The 15,614-nt window shown below is 56.2% G+C and overlaps 3 protein-coding genes across 3 annotated transcripts; 1 reads left to right on the top strand and 2 right to left on the bottom strand.

Annotated features, from left to right (window-relative positions):
- Positions 1-4,940: 4,940 nt before the first annotated feature.
- On the bottom strand, positions 4,941-5,632 carry PtA15_18A400 (uncharacterized protein; the record flags this gene model as incomplete). The annotated part of the gene is made up of 2 exons (XM_053164936.1): positions 4,941-4,996; positions 5,059-5,632. The coding sequence occupies 2 exons, from the start codon at positions 5,630-5,632 to the stop codon at positions 4,941-4,943; spliced, it is 630 nt and encodes a 209-aa protein (XP_053028895.1).
- Positions 5,633-7,709: 2,077 nt separating this feature from the next.
- On the bottom strand, positions 7,710-12,449 carry PtA15_18A399 (uncharacterized protein; the record flags this gene model as incomplete). The annotated part of the gene is made up of 8 exons (XM_053164933.1): positions 7,710-7,776; positions 8,137-8,426; positions 8,561-8,801; positions 8,913-9,070; positions 9,143-10,075; positions 10,148-10,430; positions 10,498-11,486; positions 11,553-12,449. 8 exons carry the CDS (start codon positions 12,447-12,449, stop codon positions 7,710-7,712), a joined length of 3,858 nt encoding a protein of 1,285 aa, XP_053028894.1.
- A 576-nt stretch (positions 12,450-13,025) lies between these two features.
- PtA15_18A398 (uncharacterized protein) lies at positions 13,026-13,957 on the top strand (the record flags this gene model as incomplete). The annotated part of the gene is made up of 2 exons (XM_053164932.1): positions 13,026-13,204; positions 13,324-13,957. 2 exons carry the CDS (start codon positions 13,026-13,028, stop codon positions 13,955-13,957), a joined length of 813 nt encoding a protein of 270 aa, XP_053028893.1.
- Positions 13,958-15,614: the final 1,657 nt, after the last annotated feature.

The raw sequence follows: 15,614 nt of genomic DNA, 5'->3' as shown, positions 1-15,614 counted from the left end.
GCGATCCATCACCGGGGTAGGATCGCCGACAAATGTATGGACAATCAGGTGTTGTTGGTGTACTTACCGCCTTATTCTCCGGATATGAATCCGATTGAGAAGGTTTTTTCGGCCCTCAAATCTCAACTGAAACGACAGCGATTACTCACGGGTACCAAGATTGACGCCGACATCATCAAGGCGTTCCTCCCCACGCTGGTGAACCCTGGCATGATGAGCAACCTCTTCAGGGGCAGTGGGTATCAACCCTAGATCCCAACGGCGGGGAACTGCACCTCCTTTGCTTGCTTCCTAATCTGCTACCCCCCTTGTTCAATGGTCAATTATTGCCTTGTATCCCATATCATTGAGTTGTCACATTAGTCTCAATAAATTTGGTAATCCACGGGCCCGAGGGGCCAGAACTCTCAACACATACTCTTACCCTGTTTTCCAGCGGCCTGGACCGCGCCGACGGCGCTGTGAACCAGCTCTAAGTGATGAGTGCACCAATGTGAATTTGCTTTCCCCCGCATGAGGGAGTGAGGGACTTGTCCGTTTTTGACAGGCCCCTTGGGAGTGAGGGACTTGTCCGTTTTTGCCTCGTTTATGAGGGGCCTGTCTGCCAGTCAAAAACGCGGGACTTACCCCAAATTCGCTTTCGCCCGCATGTGGGAGTGTGGGACTTGTCTGTTTTGCAGACATGCACTCGTAACTTCCGCGGGTGCAGTGCATGACAACATAAGAGAGAATTATGCGTGTATTCCCGATATCATCAATATATAAAAACAAGTCAATCATTGTTAAGCAAAAACAATCCGAGATATGATAAACTACTAGTAGTGAAGCAAGAAAATTCCAAGGCATCAAAAGAAATCAATCATGGGATCAAGATAAATATAAGAAAGAGCGTGTGTTGTGGCTGCTATGGGGCTGATCCGCAAGGAAAAAAAGGGCACATGCCTCCAAAAAAAACCTTGGGATACTCAGCAGCTCACAAATGCCCGGTGAGTTATTCATACCGACTCATTCGTTGTAGTGAGTAGGAATCAGGTCTTGAGCCCCAGATAGAAGCTGTCGCGCAATCGGGATTGGGAAGTTCATGGTTCTCAACTCGCGCAAGTCGGTCTCTGCGAAAAAACTCCAGTGGCTGACCAGCGCGATGTTGATTAAACCACGTGGGTTGGGGTTAGTTCGGCTGAAGTTGCAGTGATCGAGGAACTCCTCCATTCCAAGCGCGCGGCCGGCTGCATTAAGTCGTCCGGGTCCGTGCTTGCGAATCACCCTCGGCGGACTAGAATCAGATACCCAGCCGTCCAGAGAGTCAACTGGTGCGGCCGTATCGCCACGGGCGGGGGGGGCGGCCAGCTTCGCTGAGGTAGAACCTGAACCAGGGGCTTTACGAGTCGGAGATAAGCCACTGGGGCGAGGCGGGGACCGGCGATTGTTGAATTTGAGCCGGCTCATGGTGTGTGCCATGCCGTCTGTGGCAGGGCTCCGCGGAAGTTTGCAAACAGGTGATCGGTCTTGACCGCCTGAGATGTATTCTATATCTGTGCTCGCTTAAGAGCGCAGGCCCGAGGCCGAGGCGGAGTGAGAGCTTTCGAGCTCATCGGGTTCTGGGCCGAGATCCGCAGGGAACATGTCACTGACGGACAGGGAGGGGCCCTTTGACGGGAGGGAATTGAGGGGAGGCACAAGTTGATCCAATTCAGGGAGATCTTCGCGGCCAAGGGATGTGGGTGAGGCCAGGGGGATCCCCACGGGGCCCGAGGAGAGGACCCGTGGTTGAGATATAGGTGCCATATCTCCACTGTAAGGCTCGCCCCAATGAGTAGTCGAAGCAGGCGGGGCACACGTCGCTCTCTTTGTGTTCAGGGAAGGCGAGTCATCGGCGGTGAGTCGATCCGAGGGTGGAGCGTCAGTTCCTGAACCTGAGGGTGTTGCAGCGTGACTGGCAGGCATCACACGGGTTGGCAAAATGCGACCAGAAGATGAAACCCGCTTGGGGGTGACCTTCACAGGGTGCTCGTTTGTCTGGCCGGTATTTGTGGCCCCCTTCGCCGTGCGTGCATTAATAGGCATCCGGTTGGCGAGCTCTTCAAGGGTATATACTGGCTTTTTGGTTGTTGGGAAATCTTTGGTCGCCGGGGGAGTATCCATGTCAACGTGGGGGGCAGAGAAATAGAGCGCTCGGGCCCAAATCCAGAGGTTATTGGTGTATATCCCGATCAAGTTATGCATCGGATTCATCGGATCTTTGATGAATTTAGTCTCGCCATTCGCGCCATACTTCGTCACGATGTGTGCGGTTATTGCCCAACAAGCTTGATAATTTCGGCCAAGTCCACGTCTGACTTGGGCTGAATGTGTGGCCAAACATATCAGCTTCGGAGAAGGTTAGAATAAAACAAACCAAAGGTAAAAATAAACATACATTCATGACCAACCAATTGGCCTTGCGTTGCAGTGCTAACCGGGTCTCTTCTGGGGCATAATTCAGAGCCAGGTTTTCATCCTGAGCTCTTGCCTAGAATCCAAAAGAAAAACAAAAAACACATTAGCTTTGAAGCAATCAACGTAAAAATATGTTGGCGCAGGGACAAACCGCTGCAGCTTGCTTCTGCTGGGCCCCGGGATCATCCATAGTGATCCTAATGACCACATCGTTTGAAGGGTTGCGGACTACCTCGGCGACAAAAGCCTTGAATTCCTTCTCGGTCGAAATCGCCACGTTGGCCTTGACACCAAAAACTCGGTTGTTGCGGATGATGCACCTCCACTGCAGGGTACCTCCTTGTGCCTCCATAGTACGGAGGTGCAACGCAACGTAGGCGCGTTCGCCACCGACGCGGTTCATGACCTCCGACTTGAAGTTGGTCCACGAATGCGAGGTGATGCTGGTCGTCCAAGTAGGCCGATCCGTGGCGCTGTGGCCCAACTTGGACCATTCCGGGGTCGACGCCGCCGCCTTTCCCTTATGAGCCACCGCAAGCTGGTGGGCCACCGCGGGGGCAAATACCGCACATTCAAGGGCGATCGTTCTGACATTTTCTACCTTTTTCGGCGCAGTTGGTACGGGTTGGTTTGGCTGGGACTGAGGCACGGGTTGGTTTGGCTGGGACTGAGGCACGGGTTGGTTTGGCTGGGACTGAGAGGGGGCTTGCGAATCCCCAAACAAGACATACGATCGCGAGTCGCCGACATCGCCGAGGGACGGCCCCAAGTAGGATTCCTGTGATCCATTTGGATCATTAGGGAAAGGGAGGGGCGGAATGGTTGAGCTTTGGTGGGTATACATGGGTCCCTGCCGTGTACAACATGGCCGGATCAGCATGTGAAGGCGCAGGGAACACAAGTGTGAAAAATAAAAACATACAATAGATTTCTTTGCCGGGTCTGGATTTTGGGGCGGGCGGGTCCAAAACTTGGGTTGGTGGGAGACGGTTAGGCTGGATTGAAGATGTGGGACTGTCAGATCTGATAGTCTGGAGAGGATGCCGATGGGGGAGGGGGAAGAGAAATGGAGCTCACGATCGGCCGGTCAAAAGATTTTGGGTCAATTAGTGAGGCCGATTGATGGACGGCAGGCGGGCGGGGGCTGCTGGAAAAAAAACTTGGCGGTTGCTGGATAAAAACTCCGGCGGCCGGAATGTGGGTCGGTGGCTTGGGGGGGGGGGAGGCACAGCGGCTGACCGGATTCGGGGGGGGGGCATGGAGAGAGGAGAGAGAGAGAGGAGGGGGACAGAGAGATACAGAAGCTGTATTCTTCTGTTGGCTGAAGTCAAGTTGGCGGTCCAAAGTCGGACCGCTGGAAACGCAAGCTTTCTCGATATTGCTGTACACATTGCTGATCTTGCAAGTGTGGTTCCATCTAGGCCTAGCTTGCCTCAGCCTTTGAAACGCGGGGTCCGGGGGACCTGGCATGCAGGGCTCTTGGTAGGAGAGGTTTGTGTATACTAGGGGGTTCTAAACCACCTCCAGCAAGTCTTCCAGGTTGGAATGTCCAGGAAAAAATCCCCTTGCCAATAAAAACCTCCTGGGACCTGGAGTTTGAGTTCCCTCAAAAGGTTAAAAACATGAAATGGGACCCAGGATCACTCCCAGGAAATGGGAGTGGTTTATTTCATAACATTCTGTTGCGGCCAGGGTGCCAAAGTGCCATCAAGGCCCACAATAGTGCACCACCTTGCCGCACTTTTCATTCAGACCAAGAGTCCTAACTCTGCTGATAACCCCCACCGCTGGTTTGTACGCTTGATAACCAGTACAAAGCTGCCATTGAGAAGCTGTTGACAAAGAAGAGGAAGAAGCCCAAGTCCACATTTGTGTAGCAGCAGCCGCACAACACACCAAAGAGCGCAGGGGACATACAGACTATGTTGCACAGCAGCGTTAGTTCCATCCCTCCAAACTCCAGCTCAAACTAAGCCACAGGAGCAGTTGCTAACTCCGACTTGTCTCATCTCCATTATAGCAGTCAAAACAAGCAACAAGATCCCAAGGGCGCAAGCCACCATGGGAAGAGCTAACAGAGTGTAATGGCAAGGATAAGTATGACTATGGACATGGAAAGCCAAAAATGCGCGCAGAGGACAAGTGGAAATCTAAACAGATAAAATTCAATTTTTTCAGAGCTATGGGATTCTGTTTGTGATTGAATCTGTTCAAATATGTGGGTATTTGATAGAAAAGAGATTGAAGTATTTTTTTAAACACGTTGGATAGGATGATCTTTATAATAGGGACCCAACCGTCTTCCTCGAGTTGAATTTATAGTCTCAATCAGGTCATGGGAAGCGGCCCAGTCTTCTGCTTTGAGAAGTACCTTCAATTGCGTATTAAAGTATAGCTTCGACTGCGATTTTTCCAAAAAAAAACTTGTTTCGGCGTATGTCTTGGAGCCATGAGCCCAGTATAAGGCTCGTATTACTTTTTTTTTCGTCTTCTCTGACATTTGATCAACCACTTTCGACGCTGCGTTCGAAAGTTGTATCATCCTCGTTCGAAAAAGCCACTGTTTTCCGTAAATGTTGGTGTCGGCTTGATCCAATAAGAAGAGAGGTATCGGTTTTAAACGCGAGGCGCCGATAACATAATAGTCAAAAACGCGTGCAAGTTCGTGGAGCGTATCGGATACCTCATTGGCGCTGAGCTTGTTGTAAGCAAATTCTGGATTTCCGAATTGAAGGATATCACCAATTTCCATTAGGTCCAGGTCTTCACCATTCCTCAGAAGATTAGCTTGCCTCCCCTTCAGGTCGACAAGGGGCTGTTTCCACCAAATCGTGTCCTGGTTAACGCGCGTCATGTACCGTTGGAGACGATGGAGAAGAAGTAGTTTTTGGTCGAAATTTTCTCCGACGACGTTGTTTAATAAGTATTCTGTGACTTCGTTTTTCTCTAGGTGATTGAGACTATTCCAAAGCCCGCCCATTGATTGCCATTCCGCCATGGTTTCGGAGCATAGAGCGCTCGGGTGATTGGGGCTGAGGAGCCATACCGCTAGTTGGGTTGCCACTCTGTCCTGAGAAGTACTGCCGGGAAAGCGCTCGTGAGGCTGTTGACCGTGCACGAGTTGGCTTCTTGGTAGCTCCGGTGGTCCTCTGGGGGGCTTAGCTCGAGTCGGATGGACATGTTGAGAGTCTTGCATGTCTTTGAAGCCAACCACTTCACCTCAAAGCTGGCGATACGGAACTGTCCTAGAAGTAGGCGTGTCCGCGAAATTTGCTAGAGTGCCATGAGAGCTAAATGTACCGATGACATGGTGATACGAGGCGGCGATAATAATGCATGAAAGAAGCTTTGACGCCATTCTTAGAATGACGTCTTTGAAATCAAGGCAGGAGGGATTGTCAGTTTGTGACTGGGGATATGCTCGCTCCCATGTCGCGTATGTAGCCAAATGAACGTGGCAAGGAATGTAATTAGGGTGTTCAAAGTTGACTTGCATAAAATCATAACACCATAAAATCATAAAATTCTAAGCTGAAAAAAATATGTACACCCAAACACTCAAATTAGAGCAACCTTTCTAAAATGGTCCATGTAAAATCATCATTTGAAAGTTTTATGATTTTATAATTTTATGTAATGAAAATTTTATGATTTCAACTTTGAACACCTTACATTGCACTGCCAGCATAATTGGCTGGGTTGAAGTTATCCCAGTTAAACTGGGATGAACTCAACCAATTTAAACCCAGTTGATCTCAACTGATGAAATATAAATCCAAGGTACCCCCCTTGGGTTTATATTTCATCGGATGAGATCAACCCATTTTAAATTGGTTGAGTGCATCCCAGTTAAACTGGGATGACTTCATCTTAGCCAAATATGCTGGCAGTGTTGGTATGTCAGATTGATTTGCTGGAAAAGCGTCTCAAACGGCCCGTCATGGATGTGATCCAGTTGGGATAGGGTCAAAATCAAGGGCTGTAACCCACACTCCTCAAGCCCATTTTTTCCTTGTATTGTTTCTCGTCTAGTAAGCCCCATTTCATCTATCCTTTATCTTCTCCTTTTATCCCGTACAACTTGTCTCACCGGTTTCCCCTTTTGCCGTGGCGCGTCTTCTCCTGCGCCTCTACTCTTTCTACAGATCGCAGAGCATGTTACGGACTGTTGCGCGGCGTGAGATCAACATGCAGCAGATATCAGCAGATGTTTTTGCACAAATTGCATGGGCGGGCGGAGGATGCGGGGGTCGTCCATAGCCTCACGTGCCTCCATGCCCAGCGGGACAACTCCCAGGTTGAATTCTGCTGTAAATATTTACTGGAAAGTGTTAGCCGGCATGCAACCAGCAGGGTCCAAAGTTTCATCGATTTGAATATCATTTACCAACACAGTCTTTCCTGTTCGTCAAGCAAACAACTGCCAACTGGCAAGTCGGAGGACGCGTCGTGAGGGCGACTCTGATGGGCTGCAGACCAGCTCCACATATCTATCATTGTGCGTCTGCAGCATTCCATCCGGCGCACAAGCGATGTGTCTGGCTTGGCCCAGGAATGTGCGAGCCGCCCGGCATCCGGCGGGCGGCGATGGGCGCGTCGCAAAGCTCAAGCGCACCTCTTCTTCCACAGCTGCAAGATACATTGCATCTGTGAGCGGCACCGGCTAGCAGAAGAACCAAGCCCCCTGATCTCTTGTGCATCCCTCCCAAACCAGACGGTTCTGAGAGAGCAGTCCAGCCACCGTCGCGCCCGACGCAGCGGGACCCTGCTGAGCAGGGTCCCGCGGAAGAGGGCCGCTGTACGCCGGGCCCAGTCCAAGGCTGTGCCGACAGGTGGGGCCGGCGCCAGCCACGTCCTGAGAGACACGTGCTGGGTGCGTCGCCTCCCCCCTACGCCTCCCGAACCCCATTACGATTGCACCCGAGCACGAAGAGAGAGAGGGGATAAATACAGAAGGCTGTTGCGAGACAGCGCGTATACAACATTGCCATGGGCCCGGAACCACTCCACCCATCGTCTACATATTTACATCCTTCGCCTATAGACCCAAGACGCATACACCCGGGCAAGGCCCGGCCCACACCCCACAACCCAAAAAAAAAACCAAAGAACCAAAAACAGAAAACCAGAAACAGAAAACCAAAAACCAAAAACCAAAAACAGAAAACCAAAAACCAAAAACCAAAAACAGAAAACCAAAACAGAAAACCAAAACAGAAAACCAGAAAGAAAAGAAGAAAGAGGGGAAAGGCCATTGCAAGAAGAAGAGCATCTCAAGACCGAGCGGCGGAGTTCTTGCGGATGATCTTATTGATCCTAGTGCTCCAGGTAGCGGACGAGCTGGCATTAGCAGGAGGGATGTCAGCGGGAAGCGAGGGGCGACTGAGCGAGGAGTCGGACGAGGATAGGCGGGGAGGCAGGGTTGGATGATGCTGCTGGTGCTGCTGGTGCTGCTGATGTTGCTGTTGCTGCTGCTGTTGCTGTTGCTGCTGTTGCTGTTGCTGCTGCTGTTGCTGCTGCTGCTGCTGCTGTTGCTGTTGCTGCAACGACTGCAGCTGCAGCGGCTGGTAGTGTTGTTGCTGGTGGGAGTGGCGCAGCCTGGGGAGCCCAGCGAGTGCAGAAGCGATGCCCGCGGGGTCGCCGACGGCGGCCTCGGGCAGCGCGTCGGCAGCGCCAGCGGGAGCGATGGGGTCTGAAGACGCCGGGCCGGATGCGCCGCTGTTGGCGCTGCTCCTCGAGAGCGCGGAGGCGGGGTAGCGGGAGGTCGGCGTGGCGCGGTCCTCGCCCTCTTCGCCCTCTTCGCCCTCTTCGCCTGCAAAGCCGGCTCCCTGGAAGCGGGCGGGGAAGCGCGGGGCGTGCACGCGTCCCGGGCCCGGCGAGGCCTCGAAGGCCGACGAGCCGCGCGAGCTGAGCGAGACCGACGAGTCCGAGCGCGCGGCCCCGGCCCTCCTGCGCATCGGCGGCCGCGCCAGGCTCCTTCCGCTCCGGCCCTCCCCGTCGTCGTCGTCGTCGTCGATTCCGCTCTCGCCCGACCCCCCGCTCGGCACTGTGTCTCCTCTCGCACCGACGATCAGCCTCCGCGGCCCACAAAAGAAGAAAACAAGCTGGACTGACGGTCACTGACGGCCACGACGAGCGAGCCCGAGGCGTGAGATCTCGCGAGAAGGCGGCCGGCGTCAGCCTGGTTCAGCCGGACGGAAGGCGGCGGCAATGCGGGCAGAGCGGGCGCGTCGGAGGGGCCCGGGAGTCTGCCGGGCGTGCTGGCCGGGGCCTCAGCCGTGACGGTGTGGGAGCGTTTCCAGCGCGTGGGGGGCTTGTTGGCCAGCTCGGCGGGGATCGGGGTGGGCAGGCCCTCGACGCTGGCCCTCCATGTGCGCGAGTTGATGTTCCCAGCGGGCGGGTCGGCGAGGGTGGGTGGCGAGGGCACAGGCGGGGGGCCGGGGGGCAGGGCGGGCGGCTTGTTGTCTTCGGCCTGCAGGATCTTGAGGGCCCGGCGCTCGGCCTTGCAGTACAGCTCGGCACAGAGCTTGAGGAACTGGTCTGTCGTCGAGCTCTTGGGGCCGTTTTTGGCGAGGGAGGGGGGGACGAGGATGTCGGTGTATCGACGGGGGCGAGCGGAGTCGGAGGCGGAGGACTTGGTGGGGAGGAGGGAGGAGCGGAGGGTGGGAGGGGCGTCTCCGGAGGGTTTGCGGTGGATGAGCGTGACGAGACTGGCGAGGAGTGCGCAGTCGCGGACGGGGTCGAGCAGGTGCGGCAAGGTGGGGATGCCGTCCCTGGACGCGGGGGGCAAGGAGGCGCGCAGGGCGTAGGGCAGGCCGTACGCCTCGAACTGGTTGGAGGTCCATTCGGGCTTCGCGGAGCCGTCGGAGTCGCTGGCGATGAAGGAGATGTAGTCGCGGAAGGAGTCCAACTGGGTGCTGATGAACTCGTTCATCGCGCTCATCCAGGGCTCCTTGACCCCGAACAACGTCAGGTTCCCGAGGCCTTGTAGGGTCTTGGCCACCAGCGTCAGCGTCCGTTGCGACTTGCTGTCCGGCTGGAACTGGATCAGGTTGAATAGCCGCGGGTTGAGGATCGCGGGGACGAAGAAGCGCAGGAAGACGAAGGCGGAGATCGAGGTGAGGCGCATGTCCTGGTCGGCGTAGGCGTTGCCGACGAGCTCCTGGATCTTGACGAAGATCTTCCGGAGCCGGCCGGGACACTTGGAGCGGTTGATGTACATGGACTGCCAGATCTCGTTGGCGATCTTCGTCAGCTCCCGCGCGTTCTCGCCCACCATCTTCTCCTTCTGGTGCGCGGAGAGGGAGCCCTTGAGCTTGGCAGGGTCGATCTCCAGCTCGACCTTGGCCCCGCAGATCCGCCGGATCACCGCGCCCAGACTCGCCTCCAGGAACGTCCGGCCCACCAGGCGCATGTACGCCTCCAGCATCTTCGTCAGCAGCGTGTTCGCCCGGAAGAGGATGCTGGCGGTAGACTGGTCGCCGTTGATCTCGAGCGCCGCCAGCTGCGAGATCCGCTCGACCAGCCGCTCGTTCGCCTCGTAGATCCGGATCAGCAGCTCCGACAGCCGGTCGAGTTCGCCGACCGCCATGTGCGCGAGGTTGAGCACCAGCTCGATGTCGTTGTCGTTGTTCAAAAACTGGGCACCAGCAGTCCCAAGATCAGACTCCCCCCTCCATCCAGCACACAAAGAGAGAGAAAGAACACCAACATTCATCATCTTGGCGTACTCGGCCTCCGCCAAGACGACCTGCTCGATGACGGTGATCGACAGATTGAGCTCGCCGACGATCTGGGTCAGGTTGGCCGGAGGAGGCTCGGCGAGAGTGTCGTCGGCGTAGATGGGCAGCCAGAGCTGGAGCGGGGCGTTCTTGGCCAGGGCCCTGCAGTCCAGAGCCCTCCGGCCGACGAGGGAGATCTGGGCGGCGAGCCCGGGGGCCCGGCTGATCTGGTAGACATTCAGGACCAGCGGCGTCTTGAACGAGCCGATCTCACTGTCAGACCGCGCCCAATCAGCCTCACACACACACACATCAAACGAGAGGAGAAAGAGAGACCGACGCGAAGCGGAACGGCTCGCTCCAGAACGGGCTCGGGGTCCGCTTGACAGTCGAGCGGCCAAACACGTCGCCGTCCCACTGCAGCTCGACGAAGAAGAAGCAATCGGCAGCCGGCTGGCTGCCAGCGGGCGGGGCAGATTTCGCCGGCTCGAGATGTGGGGCAGCGGCAGCCGGGGTCGAGGAGGCTGGGGATTTGTCGTCGAGGGAGGACATGGAGGGGGGCGCCTGCAAGCTCTGGCGGTTGAGGCCCGGGCCGGAGGTGGGGGGTTGGTCGACAGGCTTGGGCGGGTTTCGGAGCGTCTGGGCGCGCAAGAAGGCGCCGGTGGAGTTGCGCCGCTCGTCCTTCGTCGGCCGGCCGGCTGCCGATGCGGTTTCAGAAGTGACGGAGGAGACGAGCCGGGGCTCGCCGAGCTTGCGGCCCTCGAGCAGCAGCACGTCGACGGCACGCCAGATGCGGACGCGCTCGGGCGCGCCTGTCGACCTGGCCGAGCCCACCGAGCCACGCTTGGTGCCAGGCGTCGAGGGGGAGCCCGGCCCGCTGGGGACTCTCCCTTTGCTCTTGGGTGCACGCGGATACAGGTGGCGGAAGTCGGCGGGTCTGCAGAAGCATTTGCAGATCACCAGCCAGGCCTCGAGCATGATGGAGGAGGGCATGCAGATGTAGATCGAGGTCTCCGGGGCCGTTGTTGCTGTCTCTGTGGTGGAGGCGCCGGCGAGGGACGCGGAGGCGTGGGGAGCGGTGCTGCACGCGCTGCTGGGGGCGAGAGAGGCCAGCGAGCCGTTGGTCGATGGCCGGAACAGCGAGGCCGTCGCGGGCAGCGAGGTGGAGGACGGGCACGTCGCCCCGGGCCCATGCGTGCTGTTCGCCACGCTTGCCCGGCGACCGGCGATGACGCCGCAGTGGGGGCGGCCGAAGATCGACTGATGGACGATCCGGACATCCGTCCGTCGGTAAGAAGGGAGATAGATCCGACTCACCACCACATCGGTCTGGATGAAGAGAGGGCCGGTTTGAGTGTGTGTGTGTGTGGGAGAGAGAGAGGGAGGGAAACTCACGTCGGTGTACAGCGTGAAATGGCCGTCCTCGGTGATCACTCCTTGCACCAGCTTCCATTCGCCCGAGCCGATGCCCGCCGAGTTCATAGCCGGGCCGGGGCCCAAGGCCAGCTGGCCGGAGACCGGGCCGGCTGAGGAGGGGCTCGGATCGCGGGGTTTCCTCTCTGGGGCGGCGGTTTTCTTGCGGGTGAGCTTGGCGGCCTCGGCGGCGAAGGGCAGTTTTTTGGGGGGCTTGGAGGTGGGGTCGGGGGGAGGGGCGAAGCGGGCCTGGTTGAGGGCGGAGATCTTGGCGGAGTCGATTGCGCTGCGGTCGGCGGCGAGGGCGTCGAGATGCTCGGCGAGGCTGTGGGGGTCCAGGTTAGGTCTGCGGGTGGTGAGGATGGAGGATGCGGATGCGGCGGCGGGCGACTCGAGCTGAGACGGCGCTCCTCCCGGGGGCTCTCTCTGCTTGGTGAGCCCGCTGATGAGCCCGAGCTTGCGGCGCTCCTTCTTGCCGAGCGAGAGCTTGGCCGGCTTGGGCTCGGGCGCAGGGTTCCGGGGGTGTGGGGCGAAGAAGTGCTTGGAGAGGCCGGCGATGCGGGTGGATGGGGGGACCGGCGTGCTGGGGGTGGGGTGGTCCTGGGTTTGGGCGGTGTGGTAGAGCCAGAGGTAGAAGGTGCCGGCCCATTTCCGGGGGGAGGGCGGGTCGGACTGGCTGGAGGCCGAGGTGCGGCTGGCGGTGGGGCTGCTGCTGCTGTGCTCGGTGATCGAGTGGAGCCGGGCGGCGGGGTCGGCGGCGAAGGGGGCGGAGACGGCGCGGCGGTCGGCTGGGTTTGGGACGGTGAGGGGCTTCGGCCGGGTGGTGCTGTGGGCTGGCTCTGGGCTCGGCGGGGCTGAGTTTGGGGTGGCCGGGGTCATCTGGAAGGGCCGGTCATGGGGAGTGGCTGGCTGTGTCTGCTCGGCGGGGCCCAGAACTTAGAAGTCAGTCTCGGTTCAGTCAGAGTCAGCCACGCCAGCCAGCCAGCGGCTCACTCACTGCCACTGCCACTGCCATCGACGGGTCGTCCTCGCCGAGCGTCTGACTGCAGGCCTGCCGGCGGAGTCGCTTGAGCCTCGCCCGGTGCCCCTCGAAGCCGTTGAGAGCACTCAGCTCCTGCATGTTCCTGCTAACAAAAGATCAGCATCCTCTTCGCCAGGAGTTGGATTTGAGGAGTGGGCGAAATTCAAATTGTACAAAATCAAATCAAATCAAATCCACCCGAGAGAGCACTCGCAAAACCGAAAACATCCAAATCGAGCACTCAGCGCCCATCACCCCATACATACACAACCCTCCCAGCCGCCAGCTGACACCCATCCAGCGCATTCCAAGCCTACATACACAAATGTACGCTGGATACTCAGCCCCACATATTCTCGCAACGAACACCCCACCATCGGCCAGCGTGTTTCGAGTGCCCACCAGGCCAACGCACCCCAGGCTGCACAGCGACCATGTCCCAATCCATCCCTGGTGGCAACACCGCGGCCCAAGCGATGTCTGCCAGAGGCCTGCCCGGCCCCACTGCGGCGACGGCCGGCACAGAGGCCAGGCCTCAGCCCGCGCGGAGAAAGCGGCCCGGCTGCGTCACACACATCTCTGGGAGTGCGGGTCGCGCTTGTCCTCAGGCGGGGTATGGCACACGGGGTTGAAGACAGACATACTCCTTCTGGAGTGATAGCAAGCTTGGCGTGGTCTATTTACCTCTCCGGTGGGCTCCTTGTACATACTACCATCATTGTCCAAACACAGTGGGCCGTGGTGGGGGCTGTTCAGAGCGACGGCGGGGGTTAGAGAGTCGCCCAACAACACTTGCATGGAAGAGAGACGTCCCTCCCGGTATCAGCCCCCGCGGCTGGCCCTTTCCCAGCCGCACATCTTCAGGTCGCAAGAGAGCAAGAAACGAAGGAGGCCGGGAGACTGCGCCCGATCCGTCGTCTCTGTCCAACGCGCCAAAAAAGACCGCTTACGCAGCCAAGGGGCGTCGAGATCCTCCGCTCGCGGGTCTCGAGGACGTCGGGATCGCCACATGAGCGTCTGCGCTTGCTCAGCTGGAGGAAGCGATCAACATTCGCACGCGCCCTTCTTGTTTCGGGGTCTTGTTCTGATCCGTGGGAGGGCGTGCATGGCCTACTCGAGCCGAGGCCCCACACCCCCGCTCTCCCTTAGTCTGGTCGATGGGGAGGGATGGACGCGGCTGGTCAGCGGCCAGAGCCCCGGCGAGGACACGGTCCGAGCAAGGCCATCGTTCGCCGCTGCGGGTTCAAGCCGCCCGGAACGCTCTAAGCCTCGCGATCGGACGGGCGGGGGCCCGACCCGGACCCATGGCGATTGGAATTCTGGCACGGAAACAATAAAAAATCAACTGATTGCGCACTTAAAATAACTAGGGAACTCGCGGCTGCGCCGCGGGAAATGAAATTGGATACAAACCCTCTGAAATAAATAGGACGGTTCACGTAGGGATTTTTTAACCCTGCTGATGTTATAAATCAGCAAGCCTTCCCAGCCCAATTGGCTGGGACCGTGGGATAAACTTTATTTTGGTCTTGCTGATTTTGGCCCTATGTGAACCGTCCTAATACCAGATCACCTCTTGCTTGAGAAATAATTAACAACACTAACTCAACAGTTTTTTTGTTCGCAATTATCATTGCAACAAATGATGTGAAAACTTGTGCAAGTACAATAGCAGCAGCAGCCAAGCACTGTTTTCAGCGCCCGCACAGCAGAAAACCGCGACGTGTGCTTTGAACTTCGCGCAGCGCAGTGATTTTATTGCGCTTATGCTGTAAAATAACGCAACAAAAGTGGTGCAGCAATTGGCGGCACATCTCTTCACTTTTCGCGGCTTTTGCTGTGAACAGTGGCTATAGCTTGGCGGGCTGCTGCGCTCTTTTGCGCTGAGACATAATTGCTGGAAGTAGCGGTATTGGCCCGGAGTTTTTTTCATCATTCCAACCACAGACCACAAGAAAAGGCCCATTTCATCCCAGAATTTGATCCAACCCAGCTTTCTCAGCAGAATCTGAGGCTTTTCAGTGCTCATTGCAACACATTTCCCCGCTGCTTTAGTGCTCATTTCATTGATCAAAATGATATTACTATTTCAGGGAGAGTTTCCTCTTTTGAGCACCCAGCGCAGCCGGTTTTCGCCATTTCAGCGCTTAGCGCAGCAAAAGAGTGCTACTGATCAGTGGTATTGAAGAGTTTTTTTGCTGCTAGAAAAATCAGCAAAAAGCGCAGCAGGCCAACCACTGTCAGATACGCTAGCAAAGCTGAAGGCTTTGGATGAGCAATAAGATTCAGCTATTCAACATTGTCTTACATTCCACAAGAATTGCCAACAAAATGTTGCCCAAAGTAAACACTTTAAACCCTCTGTTCCATTGCGGGTCAAGGCTAGGTTGCCCTGTTTCCAACTTTCCATGCAGATTCAGTCTATTTGACCCCTGATGCATCACCAATTATGGAAAATCCAGAGCAGCCTTTGGGCATTGAGCGCAACACCCAATACTTGTCTCTAATGACAATTGAACCAAGCTTTTGGTTATGGTAAAAGCTGTTCAGCGGTGATTCCTGGTCAAGATACTTTGTCATAGGCCTGTGAAGCAAATATATCATCTTTTTTTTGGATAATTGGATTCTCCTCTTTTTTGTCCTTCCTGCCCCTCGCTGCATCAATAAAAAAATCAGTCACTTTGGTTCTGATTATTTGGCTATGGTTATGTAGGCTCACCAAGAATTTGAAGGAGTACCTACCAATCAAAGACCAAGTGATTCAGGTTCTGAAAACTGATTGGGATCAAGCATGCAAGAATCATGATGAACCAGAACAGAATATGAAGGGAGCAACATAAAAATTACAGGAAGCAGTAATGAAACAAAAAAGCAAGACCAGCATGTTCAGAAATTGACATAGATTATAGAAAGCATGTCCTGTGAAATCAAAAATATGAGGATGAAGTGTGAAATCAATTGTGTTGAAGAGCAGATTTTTTTCCCCTGAGGACGTGTATCAATTTCTTGGGGGAAAGCATACA

This window comes from Puccinia triticina, chromosome 18A (assembly GCF_026914185.1).
Source record: "Puccinia triticina chromosome 18A, complete sequence".
In the NCBI taxonomy this organism is placed as follows: domain Eukaryota; kingdom Fungi; phylum Basidiomycota; class Pucciniomycetes; order Pucciniales; family Pucciniaceae; genus Puccinia; species Puccinia triticina.
This window is presented reverse-complemented; position numbering and strand designations above follow the sequence as displayed.